General features: G+C 40.8%; 1 protein-coding gene across 1 annotated transcript in view; it reads left to right on the top strand.

Annotated features, from left to right (window-relative positions):
* Nucleotides 1-4,267: 4,267 nt before the first annotated feature.
* The window catches only part of obscna (obscurin, cytoskeletal calmodulin and titin-interacting RhoGEF a), a 55,238-nt gene continuing 40,853 nt past the window's right edge, over nt 4,268-18,652 (top strand). The window contains exons 1-22 of the mRNA XM_060881644.1: nt 4,268-4,277; nt 4,367-4,633; nt 6,161-6,322; nt 6,927-7,031; nt 7,116-7,382; nt 8,813-9,082; nt 9,165-9,431; nt 9,563-9,826; nt 9,903-10,169; nt 10,263-10,532; nt 10,622-10,888; nt 11,763-12,029; nt 12,111-12,383; nt 13,994-14,123; nt 14,226-14,260; nt 14,351-14,617; nt 15,085-15,351; nt 15,818-16,084; nt 16,821-17,087; nt 17,164-17,430; nt 17,526-17,792; nt 17,901-18,167. Coding sequence (XP_060737627.1) covers nt 4,268-4,277; nt 4,367-4,633; nt 6,161-6,322; nt 6,927-7,031; nt 7,116-7,382; nt 8,813-9,082; nt 9,165-9,431; nt 9,563-9,826; nt 9,903-10,169; nt 10,263-10,532; nt 10,622-10,888; nt 11,763-12,029; nt 12,111-12,383; nt 13,994-14,123; nt 14,226-14,260; nt 14,351-14,617; nt 15,085-15,351; nt 15,818-16,084; nt 16,821-17,087; nt 17,164-17,430; nt 17,526-17,792; nt 17,901-18,167 — 4,990 coding nt within the window. The remainder of the gene's footprint in view (nt 4,278-4,366; nt 4,634-6,160; nt 6,323-6,926; nt 7,032-7,115; nt 7,383-8,812; nt 9,083-9,164; nt 9,432-9,562; nt 9,827-9,902; nt 10,170-10,262; nt 10,533-10,621; nt 10,889-11,762; nt 12,030-12,110; nt 12,384-13,993; nt 14,124-14,225; nt 14,261-14,350; nt 14,618-15,084; nt 15,352-15,817; nt 16,085-16,820; nt 17,088-17,163; nt 17,431-17,525; nt 17,793-17,900; nt 18,168-18,652) is intronic.

Genomic DNA, 18,652 nt, shown 5'->3' with positions numbered 1-18,652 from the left:
TAGATCATATTCAATAAAATAAGTTATTTTGATGAACTATTCATTGATCACACACACAAGGAGAAAAGGCTGATGGACAGAAATAAGTGTTGAGTGATGATTTATCATTGCGGTAACCTTCCCTGATCCCCCCCGACTCCTAGTCTCTCTCACACTGGTCTGGATCATGTAACCCGGACCCCTGTGGCTCTGATGAAATATGGATCATTACTGAGCAGAGACACTCCACATGCCACTTTTATTAAAGGTGGAGTCTCCAATGTTTGAAAGCCAATGTTGATATTTGAAATCACCAAAACAAACACGCCCCTAACCCAAATGGGTCCCACCCCTGTATCGATAGCTCCGCCCACACATACATACGTAACCCAGGGAACTAACAGAAAGAAACGTGTCTTTATCATAGCTGAAGGGAAGAACAATACGATTGTAGATAAACAAACAAACAAAAATGACACACAAACATAATCATGTAAAGGACAAAGACATATAATAGTTCTGTGTAACAAAACAAAACCAACGTTACTCACCTATCGAGAAGGAAAAAAGCGCCTCGGCGTCTTAAGTAAAGTTGGTCACATATTCACAGATTGGAGTTTCCCGAGTCAATAACTCCTGAGCTAAACACTGTTACTACACAAAACACGGTTGTAGCTGCGTCTCTACATTACTACGATAGAAAAGAGGTGTTATTTGTGTAGTAACAGTGTTTAGCTCAGGAGTTATTGACTCAGGAAACTCCAATCTGTGAATATGTGACCAACTTCCTGCTCCTTCAGTTCTCTCCAGCGCTGGAAAGCTGATCCTATATTAACACGTCCTACTTCTTACCTTATCGTAAGTCTTTCTTCTCTTTCTTTCTTTGTTTTTATCCTCCATGTCAATGTTAAAACCGCTTTCTGCTAATGTCACACATGCGCACTGAACACTCTCTCCACCCATATCGACAAGACACGCCCCTTTCTGCTCATTGGCTACACGTTTGTTTTGATTTTTGTTTAGTTTGTCGTCCCGACTCAGTTTTCTGAAGCATTTCTTAAACATCGGAGACCCCACCTTTAAATCTTCTCTGATGACAAGAATTTGGGGCTCGGATTACTTGAACTTGTGCTATAATTCTATACTCGTGAAACCCAACACCTAGAAAGCAAAAGAAATATCTGTGAGAAAACATCATCAATATATTCAAATTCAACCAATTTCTAGAAGCTCAATGAAAGCGACACATTAAACATTTAGTTCAATCAGATCATTTCGCTTGATTTAATTTAAAATGATCTCAGCATAATCTTATACTTAAAAATTAATATTTCAGTATTGCCATTTCCACCTAGACTTTTGTAAACAGATATTACATAAATATGCAAATCAAAAACATCTGCAAATCTATAGGCTCCGCCCCTTCCCCTGTAAACCCGTGTTGCAAATCTTTCATTTGCATACTGAAACGTGATTGGTTCTTATATTTTATGATGCAAAATAACGAACTTCAAATGTAGTGCTTTGTCCAGTTTATTTCTAAAAAAAATAAAGACAATGAGAAGAATAAAGAACGACAAATATCATGTGTTTTGTTTTCGTACTGTAAAACTATGAGCTGAACCAGTGTGTGTATGATCATAATAGGTCTCGATGCAGTCCCATACTCACTTGTTGCTATCTTTATGGCTAATGACGCGCATCTATTTTAAAAAGAGAGTGTGAGGATCGACATGTCAGCTGTTCAGCATTAGGCTTTAGTGTAGCTGAAGAAAAAAAGAGAGAGAAAAGACTTTCTGCTGTCTGGTCGCTCGGGGAACGAGGGAGCGTGAACAGGACGGTGTGGGGAATCTGTGCAAACTTTTTTGTTGATCTTTAGGGATTTGTGCAAAACCTTCGGCTAACAGTGTGGCAGGTGAGTCAGGACATGATGGTCAGTTTCTGGTCATCAGTCTGAGCATGAACATTACAGATCAAGACAAATCACTGGCAAAAATGTGTTTCTGTTTGTTTTTTTGTACCAATTTTATTTATTATGGTGGAAAAAAGGCTGAAGATTATGTAAACAAACATTGGCAGTAATTTCAGAGTTTATGAACAAAGTCATCGTTTTTACTGCTGAGTGTTAATACTGCAATATTTATTTATTTATTTATTTATTTATTTATTTATTTATTTATTTATTTATTCGATCGTTTATTATTACTTGTGAATAATCCAGAATAAAATCTTTATATAAATAAATAAAGATGATGATGATGTATCAAGTTTCAGTATATACATCATCATCATCATCATCATCATCATCATCATCATCACTTAGTTCATCTCTCTTCCTCTTTCCACATGAATTAAACAAGCTCAGAATTTAGTATCTTCACGTTATTGGGTGTTAATTCTGCTTCCTGGATTTTTTCTGTGAAACTGAACACTGAGATGGAGATTTGTGTGTGTGTGTGTGTGTGTGTGTGTGTGTGTGTGTGTGTGTGTGTGTGTGTGTGTGTGTGTGTGTAACTGCTCTTTTACATTTCACTGATTCTGAACTCAAAATTAATTTTGTTTGTATGAGATCAGCTTGATTGTGAAGCAGTGTCGAGTCCAGTGCCACACACACACACACACACACACACACACACACACACACACACACACACAAACACACACACACAAACACACACACACACACAAAATCCTTTAGAGAACAGTACTGAATATAAGACTATGACATTAGCAACTACTTAACAACATTTACTTAACATTTAATGTTTACAGTGAAACAAAGCACTGCTATTTTAATATTGATATCATGACTTTAGTTTAGTTTTGTTGCTTAATTACTTTTGTGCACGGTACAAAATGTTTGTTTTAAATAATGTTGGATCAAGTGCTTTTTAATACGTTTAAATAACGAGTGTGGAAGCCATTTCATTTCATTTAATGAAATCAGATTTGCTGTGATCCCACCTCCACCTTGTGTGTGTGGAGTTTGCATGTTCTCACCGTGCCTCGGGGGTTTCCTCTGGGTACTCCGGTTTCCTCCCCCGGTCCAAAGACATGCATGGTAGGTTGATTGGCATCTCTGGAAAATTGTCCATAGTGTGTGATTGTGTGACTGAATGAGAGTGTGTGTGTGTGTGTGCCCTGTGATGGGTTGGCACTCCGTCCAGGGTGTATCCTGCCTTGATGCCCGATGACGCCTGAGATAGGCACAGACTCCCCGTGACCCGAGGTAGTTCGGATAAGCGGTAGAAGATGAATGAATGAGTGAGTGAGATTTGCTGTGAATTCTCATATAATGCTGACTTGCAATAACTATCGCAGCAATACACTGGCAAGCTGCTGGATTTCTATTTAATCTATTTTAATGTTATCCGTCTTCGAGACACTACTGTGTAGCTGTGTAAGAGCAGCTGTGTAAAACTCTGAGCACAAGGGACAAAAAATGTATTTTATCATTACATCAGTTAAAATAAACATTATTTTTTAACAGTATTGTTATGCATCTATTGTATAGGAAAATATCAGCGAGAATCAAGAGGAAGGTGTACAGGACAGTGGTGAGACCGGCCGTGCTGTATGGTTTAGAGACAGTGTCACTGAAGAAGAGACAGGAGTCAGAGCTAGAGGAAGCCGAGCTGAAGATGTTGAGGTTCTCTTTGGGAGTGACGAGATTGGACAGGATTAGGAACGAGTACATCAGAGGGACAGCTCTGGACATTTGGGGGGACAAAGTTAGGGAGGACAGATTAAGATGGTTTGGACATGTTCAGATGAGGGAGAGTGAGTATATTGGTAGGAGAATGTAGGACATGGAGCTGCCAGGCAGGAGACAAAGAGGAAGGCAAAAGAGGGGGTATATGGATGTAATTAATGAGGATATGAAGGTAGTGGGTGCAAGTGTTGAGGATGCAGAAGATAGGGATAGATGGAGAGAGATGATTCGCTGTGGAGACCCCTGAAGGGAAAAGCCGAAAGAAGAAGAAGAAGAAGTTATGCATCCATTGTAATAATCCCTCATGAAGCACAGACTGCAGCCCTTATGATGAACTTGGAGACGTCTTCCTGGGCTGAGTTTCTTCCTAAACCAAGTTCCTGAAAAGGAAGCATGACTTATGGCATGTGATGAATCATCAGGATATTAATACTAAAGTTCATATCCAGAATTTGCATGAATGTAATTGCCACTGTATGTAAATAAATTCTATGTAAATCATTTTGTCACTAGGAGAGGAAATGGTGACACGGGTGGAAACGGACGTGAGCTTTTGAGTGAATAAACGCCTTCGTCATGGCGGCTTGTAAGGACAATATTTGTTTTGGGGTAACTTTTATTTTTTATTTTTTCGTTAAACGTTTGGAAAAGCATCCTCATTTGTTTGCTGTTTAGTGAACAAGATTCAGGTGATCAAAGGTCTTGAAGATGTGACGCTGTGTGAAAAAGAAGCCTGGACCTTTGAGGTGACTCTGAGTCACGCTTATGTCCAAGGCACGTGGACGAGGAACGGGCTGCCGTTCAAATCGAAGCCCACATGTCGCATGGCGATGCAGGGGAAGAGACACACTCTCACTCTGACACGTGTCTCGCTGTTAGACATGGGCCTGATCAGCTTTCAGGCCGAGGGAGCAGCGACCTCTGCTAATCTCACCGTCACAGGTAACAACATCTTCTCCAACTGATCTGAGATATACGGTGGCCGAGAAGTGCAAAACAAATTAACAAATCTGAAAACACAAGGACAAGTCAGACAACCCAGAAACGGTAGTGTATCGTTTTTGAATGGAAACTTACAGATCATTGGACAAGACACCTGTCACTCAAGATATACAGGTATGGAATCTTATGTGTAAAGTATAAAGTTCTCCGTTTAAATATAAGAAAATAACAGAATTAATCCACAGTAATCCAGTCCATCCATCCATTCCAACTTTTCCCTGTGGCAGACTGTTGAACTTCATGTATACCTTGAGTGACAGGTGTCTTGTCCAATCACAAACTATACCAACCTCTTCCGGGTTGTCTGAAATGTCGTTGTGTTTTCTGATGTGTTAATGTGTTTCGTGCACCGATTCAGACAACCCGGAAGCGGTAGGTATAGTTTGTGAATGGAAACTTACCGATCATTGGACAAGACACCTGTCATTAAAGATATACAGGTGAATGAAAGGTGTCTCGTCCGATGATCAGTAAGTTTCCATTCACAATCTATACCAACCTCTTCCGGGTTGTCTGACTTGTTAATGTGTTTTCGGATTTGTTAATTTGTTTTCGGATTTGTTAATTTGTTTTCAGATTTGTTAATGTTTTTTCGGATTTGTTAATGTGTTTTCGGATTTGTTAATTTGTTTTCGGATTTGTTAATTTGTTTTCAGATTTGTTAATGTTTTTTCGGATTTGTTAATTTGTTTTGGGATTTGTTAATTTGTTTTCGGATTTGTTAATTTGTTTTCGGATTTGTTAATTTGTTTTGGGATTTGTTAATTTGTTTTCGGATTTGTTAATTTGTTTTCAGATTTGTTAATGTTTTTTCGGATTTGTTAATGTGTTTTCGGATTTGTTAATTTGTTTTCGGATTTGTTAATTTGTTTTCGGATTTGTTAATTTGTTTTGGGATTTGTTAATTTGTTTTCGGATTTGTTAATTTGTTTTCAGATTTGTTAATGTTTTTTCGGATTTGTTAATGTGTTTTCGGATTTGTTAATTTGTTTTCGGATTTGTTAATTTGTTTTGCACTTCCCGGCCACCGTTTATTTACAGTTTAAGGAAAGTGTCATTGTTTTGTAACAGTTACAAACAGATTGTCTGCAAGTTCATTATTATTGTAAGTTGTTGTGATATAAAATGAATAACACACTTCAGGACACTGGGATACTGGAAAATAATCCTTATTGTGGAACAATAACACCACATCGTTATGAACAGCATCATACCACACAACTACACACTTGTTTTTTTTATTCTTAATACTAAAATTAAAAGGAATACAATTTTTTATTTCATGCTTGCAACATGAAAAAGCTAAACACTGTTAAACGTCTGCTACTAGATTTAAAAAAAGTTGTAGCTTATAATTATAGAATAGCAGATTAATGGAGTTAATGAGAATAGAGATAGCAGCAAACTCGTTCTGAGACGTTCTGATTTCTATTTCCACTTTAATTTCCACGTTTTTTTTTTATACAGCCAGAGGCATACAGATTCTAACACATCTTCAGGATGTCAGCGTGACTGAAAGGGAGAGTGTGACGTTTGTGTGTGAAGTGAACCTGGAGGACGTTGATGGAAAATGGTTCAAAAAGAGCAGCAGGATAAAAACCGGGGACAATGTTAGAATTAGACAAGATGGTAAGTGGCGTTTTTTTGAAGAGATTTTCATTTGATTTATATCATTTATAGCATCTTTGATGTCTCAATTCTGATTGGTCAGAAGCTGTTGATTAATTCTCTGTAACAGCAGCTCTGACAGTAGAGCAGCTCTAAATCTCAGGTTCATTATGATAGTGAAAGTGACGTGACATACGGCTAAGTACGGTGACCCATACTCAGAATTCGTTCTCTGCATTTAACCCATCCAAAGTGCACACACACACACAGCAGTGAACACACACACCATGAACACACACCCGGAGCAGTGGGCAGCCTTTTATGCTGCGGCACCCGGGGAGCAGTTGGGGGGGTTCGGTGCCGTGCTCAAGGGCTCCTCAGTCGTGGCCGGCCCGAGAGTCGAACCCACAACCTTAGGGTTAGGAGTCAGACTCTCTAACAGTTAGGCCATGACCCCATTATTAACACATTCCTTCTGATATGAGGAGAAGGAAGTAACCTGATTCAGAGTGGTTGGTAAATTGCGTCAGGGTGGTTACAGTAACTCAGCTTCAATTGCAGCATGACACAGAGTGTATTATTCCTGACATTAGCAATTCTTTTGCTTTTATGAACACAAACAAAGGTAAAATTCACTCACTGACCTTCAAAGCCATAAAGCCAGAAGATGCCGGTGAAATCACCTTCACTGCGGAGCGAGTTTTATCAACAGCCATCCTAAGAGTCAAAGGTAAAAAAATCAATAATGTATTTTAAAGCTCTTATATTACAATAATGTCACATAAGAGGTTTAAAACCGAGCAATTTGTTTCAGAGCTTCCGGTTCAGATTGTGAAACCCCTGCGGGTGAAGATTGCCCTGTACAGACACCGGGCCATGCTGGAGTGCCAGGTCTCTCGCGCCAATGCTGAGGTCACATGGTACAAATGTAACAGAGAACTTACGCCCAATGGGAAGTACCAGTTTATTAGTGACAGACTTTACAGGCAACTGACCATCGAAGAAGTGGGTTCTTCAGACGAGGACACCTTCACCTGTGATGCTGGTGATGACAAGACTTCTTGCCGACTGTTTGTAGAGGGTGAGACACTTACAGTCAGGTCATTTATAATCTCGGAACGTAGACATCAGTAGAATTAACGTGCTTGGGTGTCGTCTGTGACAACATGGAGGAAATATACATGCAGTAACAAATGCAGTTTTCAAACAGCTTAAGGTATTTTAACTAGGGTTGCAAAGGGGCGGAAAGTTTCTGGTAAATTTACGGAAACTTTCCATGGGAACTTAATCTGGGGGGAATTTTGGAAATATTCCAAATTGGAAACTTTACGTGAATTTATGGGAATTTACAGTAATTTATGGGAATTATTTGGAAATATAGGGAAATGTATATAAACTATATCATATACAAACATAGGGGGGCACAGTGGCTTAGCATGTTCGCCTCACACCTCCAGGGTCGGGGGTTCAATTCCCGCCTCCACCTTGTGTGTGTGGAGTTTGCATGTTCTCCCCGTGCCTCGGGGGTTTCCTCCGGGTACTCCGGTTTCCTCCCCCGGTCCAAAGACATGCATGGTAGGTTGATTGGCATCTCTGGATAATTATCCGTAATGTGTGATTGCGTGAGTGAATGAGAGTGTGTGTGTGCCCTGTGATAGGCACTCTGTCCAGGGTGTATCCTGCCTTGATGCCCGATGACGCCTGAGATAGGCACAGGCTCCCCGTGACCCGAGGTACTGTAGTTCGGATAAGCGGTAGAAGATGAATGAATGAATATACAAACGTAAATAAACGTTTTGTTTGGTCATAAGCAGACGTGCATGGAGGGTAATACAAATTTTAAAAATGACGTCTTGACTGATTTAATTGTAAGTAGAACTTTAACTGATTATTTCATTGAGTAACACAAAAGCATAATAAACATTACTATGCTTGTAATAAACATAATAAACTTAATAATTGTAATAAACATATTTCCCTATGATTGGCAATATTCTATTAATATTCATGCTAATAAGCAACTAGTTAAATGACCCTAAAATAAAATGTTACTGTGCATGTTATGGAAGAATGTATGTACATGCAGGGGGTTTGGCCTCAATGGCCTTCCAGTAAGCAGTGTGTACTTTTTATAGGCAACTCTGCATTTTTTTTTTAATTCCCAGTTTATTTCCATATATTCCCGTTAATTCCCATGGAAAGTTTCCAGCCTTGAAAATTCCCGGAATTTTGCAACCCTAATTCTAACACAAAATGGCTAGCTAGTTAGTGTGATTTTACAAGATACCCTGGAGACCACCAGAGACCCTGCAGACGTGAGGCAGAAGCCTCACGTCTGCAGGGTCTCTGGTGGTCTCCAGGGTATCTTAACTTGAGACCAAGGAGTTCTCTTAACATTTCACAAATCAATGACAGGTTTTAACTTAAATCAGAATATTAACTTAAATCAGGCTTTGGAATAACATGCATAATGTGGTGTTGCAGAAAGTCATTTTTTGTAATTGATTCCAGAGCAGGCTATCAGCATCGTCTGTGGACTGAGCTCAGTCGAAGTGATGGAGCCTAAGGAGGCTCGTTTCAGAGTGGAGACAAACATTAAAGCTGAACGAGCCCCTAAATGGACTTTAAATGGAGAGCTGCTAAGTCCTGGCCCTGAAGTGAGAATTGAGAGGGAAGGAACGACACATCGACTCACTTTCACCAACACCAACAGCAGCATGTGTGGCACCGTCCAGTTCAGCTCGGGGAAAAGCAGGTCAACTGCTCAGCTTACTGTTACAGGTAAAAAAAAAAAAAAAAAAAGTAATCCAAAAATCTGTATCTTACTATGAATTAAAGTGTGTATCTTGTTTTATTGAAACAGAGCGCCCCTTGGTGGTCACTCGGCCTATTTCAGATGTGGAGGTTAAAGAGAACTCCTTGGTGGCTCTCAAATGTGAGTTTTGTCCTTCACCAAGAGTAGTGCACTGGTTCAAGGGTAGAACACCATTATTGGCCTCAAGCAAATATAACATGAGGCAGGAGAAGAACAGTGTCGAGATGATCATCATGAATGTGAAGGCTGTAGATACAGGGGAATATCGCTGCCTGGCTGGAGGAGCTGAGAGCAGAGGTCGAGTCAATGTAGAAGGTATGTGTTGATAGCTGTTTTCCTGGTTGATAGTTGTCATGTGACAGCTGGTGAATGGGAATTGAGAAGTGATGAAACTGGAGTAAAAATTGGGTTGGGGTGGGGAAGAAATAACCGTTGTTTTTTTGCAGTGAAACGGCTGAAGGTCACAAGACATCTGGAACATGTAGAGGTTGAAGAAGAAGGAACAGCAGTGTTTTCCTGTGAGCTAAACCACGAGGCACCAGGCATCCAGTGGCTTCTCAATGAAAGTGTGATTCATGCAAGTCACATAAACAAGATCCAGAACTCAGGCAAAGTTTACACTCTGGTCCTGAAAAGGCTTACGCCACAGGAGAGCAGGGTGACTTTCAAGACTGTCGGCATCAGCGAGTCAACTGTTCTCAGGGTCAAAGGTGAGGATTGTGTTTTTATTTATACTCCAATAAGAAAACCAACAAGAATTTAATTTGTTGTGACTCCATTGCTCAGAAAGGCCAGCAGTGTTTCTTAGACCTCTGGAAGATGTTGTGGCTGAAGAACGTGGCAAAGTTTGCTTACAGTGCGAAGTCTCCAAGCAAGCAGTAACACCTGTATGGAGCAAAGATGGTACGGTCCTAAATGCCAGTGAGAAACATGAAATTCTTCAATTGGGAAAGTTATTATCTCTGATCATTCACAAGCTCAGGAAAGATGATGCTGGGGAATATTCTTGTGATGTCGGGACTAGCCAAACAAAAGCCAAGGTTGTTGTTCGTGGTAAGTCTAATCTGAGCTCTGGATGTGTTTGTGCATCACAGACATGTCATTTCTACTAATTCAATTGAACTTCCATTGTGTTTTCTTTTTTAGATCTGCACATCACCATTGTCAAGCGCTTGCGGACAAGTTCGGTTCTTGAGGGGGAGTATTGCAGTTTTGAATGTATTCTGTCACATGACATCATTGATGAACCCTCATGGACACTAAATGGCCAGCTGATCATAAGCAATGCTCGAATCCAAATCGCTAACCAGGGGAGCAAATATACCATGAACATCCAAGAGGTTATAATTACCGATGCTGGGGAAGTGGTCTTCGCTATTAAGGATCTCAGTTGCAGGACCATGCTGTTTGTCAGAGGTATATCATACATCGTTATTTAGAAGATATCGTAGATTTCTTGGGTTATCTGTAAAATTGAGCAAAACTTCTATGTCATCTGTTCTCAGAAAAGCCTATACGGGTGTTCAGAGACATGCTAAATGTTAAGGCGGTACCTGGAGAAGATCCAGAGCTTATCTGTGAGATTACCAAACCGGAGGTGACCATCAAGTGGTTGAAAAATGGCCGGTTGATCAGATCTAATTCTAAATATGAAATGATCCAAAAGGGCTCCTTGGTTACGCTAGTAATCCATAATGCAACTGTGAAGGACTCTGGGGAGTACTGCTGTGAGGCTGATGGAACCTCCACTAGGGCAAGGTTAGAGGTAAGAGGTAAGTGCTGGGTTTATTTTTTTGTTTTTTGTTGAAGTGCAGGTGGCTTAGTGGTTAGCACGTTCGCCTCACACCTCCAGGGTTGGGGGTTCGATTCCCACCTCCACCTTGTGTGTGTGGAGTTTGCATGTTCTCCCCGTGCCTCGGGGGTTTCCTCCGGGTGCTCCGGTTTCTTCCCGCGGTCCAAAGACATGCATGGTAGGTTGATTGGCATCTCTGGAAAATTGTCCGTAGTGTGTGTGTGTGCCCTGCAATGGGTTGGCACTCCGTCCAGGGTGTATCCTGCCTTGATGCCCGATGACGCCTGAGATAGGCACAGGCTCCCCGTGACCCGAGGTAGTTCGGATAAGCGGTAGAAGATGAATGAATGAGTGAGTGAATGTTGAAGTGCAGTAATGCCATATTGTGTAAGCTGTAGCTAAGAGAAGTTATGATGAAATATATGCAGGTATCATTTGACATACGTAGATTTCGGGTAACTTTTTAGAGAAACTATTATTTCAGTTACAGAGTCTAAATCAGAGCTAACCGTGGTACTTTGGGTTTGTTTTTATTTAGTGCACTTACATCAGAGGTGTCCAATCTTATCTCACCGGAAAGGGCCATTTGGCTTCACCATTTGGCTTCTGCTTGGTTGGAATGGAAACCTGCACCCACACCGTCCCTTTGTGGATAAGACTGGACACTGCTGACTTACATGAACTATGTTTTTAATGAACTAAGTTTGTGCACGTAGAAATAATCGAAATCACTCGAGCACATTGAACACAGTGGCAGCACTCAGGAAATGATTAGTTAATTATTCATAGCTTGATTCAATTCATGCAGTTGCCTGTTGGAATACTAGAATATACTCTTCTGTAATCCCCTGTAGATTTTCAGCACACATTTGCTACAGAGCTAAGAAATGTCAATGCAGAAGAAAAGAGTACGGTAGTCCTGGAATGTGAGACCAAAAGACCTGCCACTAAGGTGAGCTGGTTAAAAGGCATGGTTGTGCTTATATCAGGTCAGAAGTACCTGATGATGAAGAAAGGTGTCTTCCTCTCACTGACTATTTTCAACCTTGAGAAGAGTGACAGTGATTTGTACACATGTGATGTCGGGACAATGCAGACCAGGGCCTTACTTACAGTACAAGGTAAGGCTAATATGCAAACATTTCTGTAGCATTTACTCATATTAGAAACACTACTTATATACTTGTTGATCTCTCCTGCAGGTCAGAAAGTTCTTATCTTGGATGAACTGGAGGATGTTGAATGTCTGGAAGGGGACAGTGCCATATTCAAGTGTCGTATCTGTCCGAGCGACTTCACCGAGGTCAAATGGTATCTAGACGAGACTCTGCTCTATACTAACGATTTAAATGACATCCAGATGATACATGGTGGCTACCACACTCTTACCATCAAACAGCTTGCACGCAAAGACACAGGAACGATTTCTTTCGAAGCTGGAGACAAGAGATCTTACGCCTCGCTGCTAGTAAGAGGTAAGAGGTAACAATTCTATGGCAGGCTTAGGGCCTTTTTACACCCGGTCACTTCACGTGTTGTCTCTGATCCGATAGCTATCTGATTTGTTAAAACTGTTCCATTTACATTAGGCCACATAAACGCGTCTCGGCGAATCAGATATCGATCCGATCTTTCTGCTCCAGCCCAAAATGCAAATATATTTGACCTCATTTCCGGGGTAATTGAAATGGAACACACTTTGGTGTGTGCGGTTTTCAGAACGCGATCAAAAAGAAGACGAAAAAACGTTATGCTACGGCGGTTATGCTACAAAAAACAGCATGTTATTTGTTATTTGTTTCTGGCGCGATGCACGACTCGCGAGTCACTTGTGAGTGATGTACTTCCATTTGGGAGGAGTATAGCGCTGACGTATGTGGCTTGAACAACCACATTCATTTACACCTGTCCAGTTTCATCTGAAACGCATCCCAGACCACCTCCTGAAGGGGTTTGTACCATCGGATTTATATCCGTCTCCAAAACGTTTCGGAGGGCATTTAGACCTGGTCTTTTTACCATCGGATAGCTATCTGATCTCAGAAAACGCATCTAGTGCCCAGGTGTAAAAACCCCCTTAGTTATGTTCACATATGTTCTATATCAGATTACACGGTAAGATTGTTTCCTGATTATCCTGGATATTATGATTTTGATCCAGAAATTTCTACTAGAAAATTCTGTTGTTTTTTTTTGTCTAAGACAAAACACACAATCATTAGGAAATGGGACATTGTCAAGCAGCATTTAGACTCAGTAAACTTAGACACAGTTGGAGTTTATATACTGAATTTTGCTTTTTTTTTTTTTTTTTTAGAAAGACGCCCAACGATTATCAAACCGTTAGAGGACATTGAAGCTATCGAGGGAGGAAGTTTAAATCTGGCATGCAAGACCTCAAAACCGTGTCATATCCTGTGGTATAAGGATGGCTGCTTAATGTGGAATTCCTCCAGCTATTTCATGACTCGCTCTGGAAATGAGGCCAGGTTGACCATCCGAGAGGTTAAGGACACTGACGCAGGAGTGTATGAGTGTAACGCAGGATCTGTCAGTACCAAGGCTACAGTGACTGTTAAAGGTGGAGCTTCACACAACTGTAAAACTTGTATTTCTGCATACTTAATAAATCATTTAAGTTAAATAATAAAATAGTAGTTTAATAGGAAATAGGTAAATCCTGTAATGCTTACAGTATTTTGAGCCCGGATTCTTCCGGATGTTCTTGACATCTTGTTAAACTCGCAGTTTAACAAACCATTGAAACACAAAAACATGTATACAGAATATTGCTATTTGTAAGATAGCAGTAACAGTTTGTTAGCTTGTTAAAAACAGTAGACGTTTGGTATCTTCTTAGTTGTAGGATGTTTTAAAGTAAATATGCCAAAAACTAAAATTAGACTCACAAACTGTGCTTAGATCTCTATAATTTTATTGGTGGTATAGTTTATATTAGTCAAGGTACCATATCTGGCATCATCTGGAATGGAAACACTACTCATGTACAGTAGACATATCCATGGTCTAAAACCTTCCAGAAAATGTTATACCCTGAATCTGTTCTTTGTTTCATGATCATTAGCTGTGCCTGCTGAATTTACAAGGCAGCTTCATAGTCAAGAAGCTGACGAAGGAAGTAGTGTGACACTGTTCTGTGAATTCTCTGTACCTGGCGTTCAGTACTTGTGGCGTAAAGGAGCCGAGACTCTCAGGTCAGGAGAAAAATACCTAATGAAGCAAAGAAAAAATTATCTTTCTATTACAATCCATAATTTGACACTTGAGGACTCAGGGACATACACATGCATATGCAGAAACCAGCGGACCATGGGCACAGTGACGGTCCACGGTAAGATATGACAAACAAAACGTATTTTCACAATCTATTTTCTTCTTTATTGCAAGACCGTAGGGTAACATCTGCCATTCCTGTTGTCAGCTATTCCCATAATCTTCATCAAAGAACTTAAAAATCAAGAATCAGAGGAGGACGCGGCCGTGACATTACGCTGTGAGCTCTCCAAAGCTGGAGTACCAGTGGAGTGGATGAGGAATGAGGAAGTGCTCAGCCCAGGGTTGAAGTTTCAGATGCGACAAATAGTATCTATACAGGAACTGGTAATTAGGAACCCCGTGCAAGAGGACAGTGGAACCTACAGCTGTGTGTGCGCTGGCCAAAGGACCAACGCCACAATTATGATAAAAGGTTGGCCAAGTTTTTAAACGTTTTGGTAAAAAGATCATTGTTAGTAATTTTGGTTTTGTAAAGAGTAGGAGATTGACTGGAAGTGTGTTCCCCTAGTTCAACCTGTTACCTTCAAAAAGAAGCTTAAATCTCAAGTGGTGGAAGAAGGAAACAGTGTCACTTTGCATTGTGAGGCATCAAAACCTGGACTTCCTGTAGAATGGAGGAGGGGCCAAGAGTTGCTCAAGTCTGGAGAAAAGTACCGGATGAGACAAAGAAATTGTCTCTTAGAGCTAAAGATTTTCAATTTGATCTGCGAGGACAGTGAGATATACAGCTGCTCATGTGGAAATGTCCAGACATCAGCTAGAGTTACTGTTAGCAGTAAGTGTCACAAAATGTAGACGAATCGTATTCCTGCTTTCATGATTGTTACGGTAGGACTGTGGATTATGCTTTTGTTATTGTGGTGAATGTTTTTTCTGTAGAGCAACCAGTCAGTTTCACCGAGAAGCTAACAAACCTGGTTGCTGAGGAGGGTAAGACTCTGACCTTGCACTGTGAACTGTCCAAACCTGGGGTTCCAGTGGAATGGTGGAATGGAGAAGAACTTCTCCAACCTGGACAGAAGTATCAGATGAGAGAAAGGGATGCAACACATGAGCTTATCATCTGTGACACTGTGCCTGAAGACAGTGGAGTCTACAGGTGCATATGTGGAAACCAGAAGACCAAAGCAATGATAAAAATCGTTGGTAAGAGAATCAGTTATTATTTAGTTTTATGTTTTATTTTTGCAACAGTATGATTATTATACCATTCACCTAATTACTGTACGTGGCTTGATTTGGGCTTTTGGAGGTGTGGCTGCTACTTTCAAGCATAATTTAAAGAACCAAGAAGCTTTGGAAGGAGGCAATGTTGTACTAAGATGTGAGCTCTCTAAAGCTGGAGTACCTGTTGAATGGTGGAAAGGGGAAGAACGTTTAGCACCAAGTGGGAGGCATCAGATCAGACAAGAAGGCAAGATAGCTGAGATGGAAATCACAAATGTTCTTGTTAATGATGCAGGGACATACTGTTGTGATGCAGGAAATCACAAAAGCTCTGCAGAGGTGAAAATCAAAGGTATTACCCAAAGGTGTGATTACAGTAAATCTGTTTAACGCACCTTCTGTAATTTTCACTGTTGGAATAAAAAGTCTGTTTCTGTTACCTCAGCTCTTCCAATTACCTTCAAACAAGAGCTCCAGGATCAGGTTTGTAAAGAATTCGACAAAGCTGTGTTTGTCTGTGAACTATCCAAACCTGGGGCTCCAGTAGAGTGGAGAAAAGGAAGAGTTCTTTTGAAACCAGGAGAGAAGTACAAGATGAGGCTGGAAGGAAGGCTGACCAAACTGGAAATAAACAACCTGGAAGAAGGTGATTCCGGAAGCTATATCTGTAAAACCAAAGATGCACAATCAACAGCTGAACTGACTGTACAAGGTAAGGTTCGTAAGGCACAAGACAGATTACACAACAAATTCCTAGAACCTGTGTTGCACAAAATTCTATGCAGAACCTGAAACAGTTTCATGCCATATACTAACTAGCAACAGAAGAATTTCTGCTGAAGATTCCATGAGCCACCATTTGAAGCACCATAACATCACATTTGAACTTCTCTCTATAAATTTACTTTTAACCAACCAAAAGAAACATTCATTCATCTTCTACCGCTTATCCGAACTACCTCGGGTCACGGGGAGCCTGTGCCTATCTGAGGCGTCATCGGGCATCAAGGCAGGATACACCCTGGACGGAGTGCCAACCCATCACAGGGCACACACACACTCTCATTCACTCACACACTACAGACAATTTTCCAGAGATGCCAATCAACCTACCATGCATGTCTTTGGACCGGGGGAGAAAACCGGAGTACCCGGAGGAAACCCCCTAGGCACGGGGAGAACCTGCAAACTCCACACACACAAGGTGGAGGCGGGAATCGAACCCCGACCCTGGAGGTGTGAGGCGAACGTGCTAACCACTAATCCACATCCTCTTTTTTACTATAGACATAAATTTGCCATAGCAGATTCCTTTGGAGAAAGACTCACAACCCCATCACTTGCAGTTTCTTTAAGAAAAAGTGAAAATTTAGAGTTTATAAATGTCTTCTTGTCATACTTATGATAGAACCTGTTGAAAACAAAACATTTCCATGGCTTTTTTGTAGCACTTCCTGCTACCTTCAAAAATGTTCTGAAGAACCATGAAGCTCAAGAGGGAAGCAGCATCAGTTTGCAGTGTGAACTTTCCAAAGCTGGTACACATGTGGAGTGGTGGAAGGGAGGTGAAATGTTAAGAACTGGGGAGAGGTATCAGTTGAGAAGAAAGGATGCAACAGCAGAACTGCTAATAAGAAAAGCACAACCAGAAGATAGTGGAGTGTATCGCTGTGTTTGTGGAGAGCAGAGTACTGAGGCACAGATCAAAGTCAATGGTAGGAAACACTAGCTGCTTATCATTAGTCACTACATAAACATGTTATAACCCTTATAAACTGTTGTTTTGTGTAGCTCTGCCAATCACGTTCAAGCAAGAACTGAAAAACCAAGAAGCTGAAGAAGGGAACAATGTCACACTGCGTTGTGAACTCTCAAAGTCTGGAGCTCTGGTTGAGTGGTGGAGAGGAGAAGAATTGCTCAAGCCTGGGGAGAAATATCAGATGAGACAAATGGCCACAAAAATGGAGCTTGTCATCAGAAAAGTTGTACCAGAAGATAGCGGTGTCTACACTTGTGTGTGTCCGGATCAGAAATCCAAGGCGACGGTTAAAATAAAAGGTGTGAAATCACTTATATCGAGATACCTCATTACACACACATGGTGACCAGCATTCTTCTGATGTCACATGTATAATGTGCTCTCATGTTCTCAGCTATACCAGTGATCTTTAAGCAAAACCTGAGAAACCAAGAAACAGCGGAAGGCAAGAACATCACATTACGTTGTGAACTTTCTAAATCGGGAGCTCTAGTGAAATGGTGGAAAGGTGAACAAGAGCTGACCGGGGGTGAAAAATACCACATGAAGACTGAGGGAAAGACTGCTGAGTTGGTTATTAAGAATGTTTCATGTGAGGACGCTGGTGTATACAGCTGCACGATAGGAGAGCAAAAGACTACCTCAGAAATAAAAGTTCGGGGTAGGTTCAGCTACGGTCACGACAAGTTAAATAAAAATGTAATAATTTATTAATTTATCCATAAAGTTCCACATGGATACGTCACATTTCTATGTTTTTTTTTTTTAGCTCTACCGGTCACATTCAAACGAGAGCTCCAAAACGAAGTTTCCAAAGAAGGCGGAACTGCAATGTTTAGTTGTGAGCTCTCGAAACCTGGAGCTCCAGTGGACTGGAGGAAAGGAAGAGTTATTCTGAAAGCAGGAGATAAATATGAGATCAAGCAAGACGGAAAAACGACCACACTCGTCGTACATAATGTTGAGGAAAGTGATGCTGGGTATTATTCATGTAAAACCAAGGATTCTGAGTCAACTGCTGAGCTTAAAGTTCAGGGTAAGCCACAATTTAGTTAGCACAGATGGCTTTTAATGGCTCTTGCTTTGTTTGCTGTGGTAAAGTGCTTTAATTTGCATAGATGAATCTGTTTTGTGCACTCTGAGGCTTCGCATGTCTTAAAATTAGAACGTACTGTAGGAAAGCCGATCACTTAAAGTTATTCTTCTTGTCTTGGCTACTGGGTCTAGTCCCAAACATTATTTTTAAAGTGAAACTAAAAAACCAAGAAGTTGAAGAGGAGAGCGATGTACGCCTGCATTGTGAGCTCTCCAAAGCTGGGCTTCCTGTTCAATGGAAAAAAGGGACGGAGCTGATCAAGTCTGGACTCAAATATCAAATTACACAGCAAGATACTACCGTGGAGCTAATCGTTAAGAAAGCAATGTCTGAAGATAGCGGAGTGTATAGTTGCGTTTGTGGAGATCAGAATACTAAAGCAAACATCAAAGTTTTTGGTAGGATGAGCTCTTCTCAAGCTTTTA

This window comes from Tachysurus vachellii, chromosome 11 (genome assembly GCF_030014155.1).
Source record: "Tachysurus vachellii isolate PV-2020 chromosome 11, HZAU_Pvac_v1, whole genome shotgun sequence".
Classification (NCBI taxonomy): Eukaryota; Metazoa; Chordata; class Actinopteri; order Siluriformes; family Bagridae; genus Tachysurus; species Tachysurus vachellii.
Note: the sequence above shows the minus strand (reverse complement) of the source record. Positions and strands in the feature narration are given on the sequence as shown.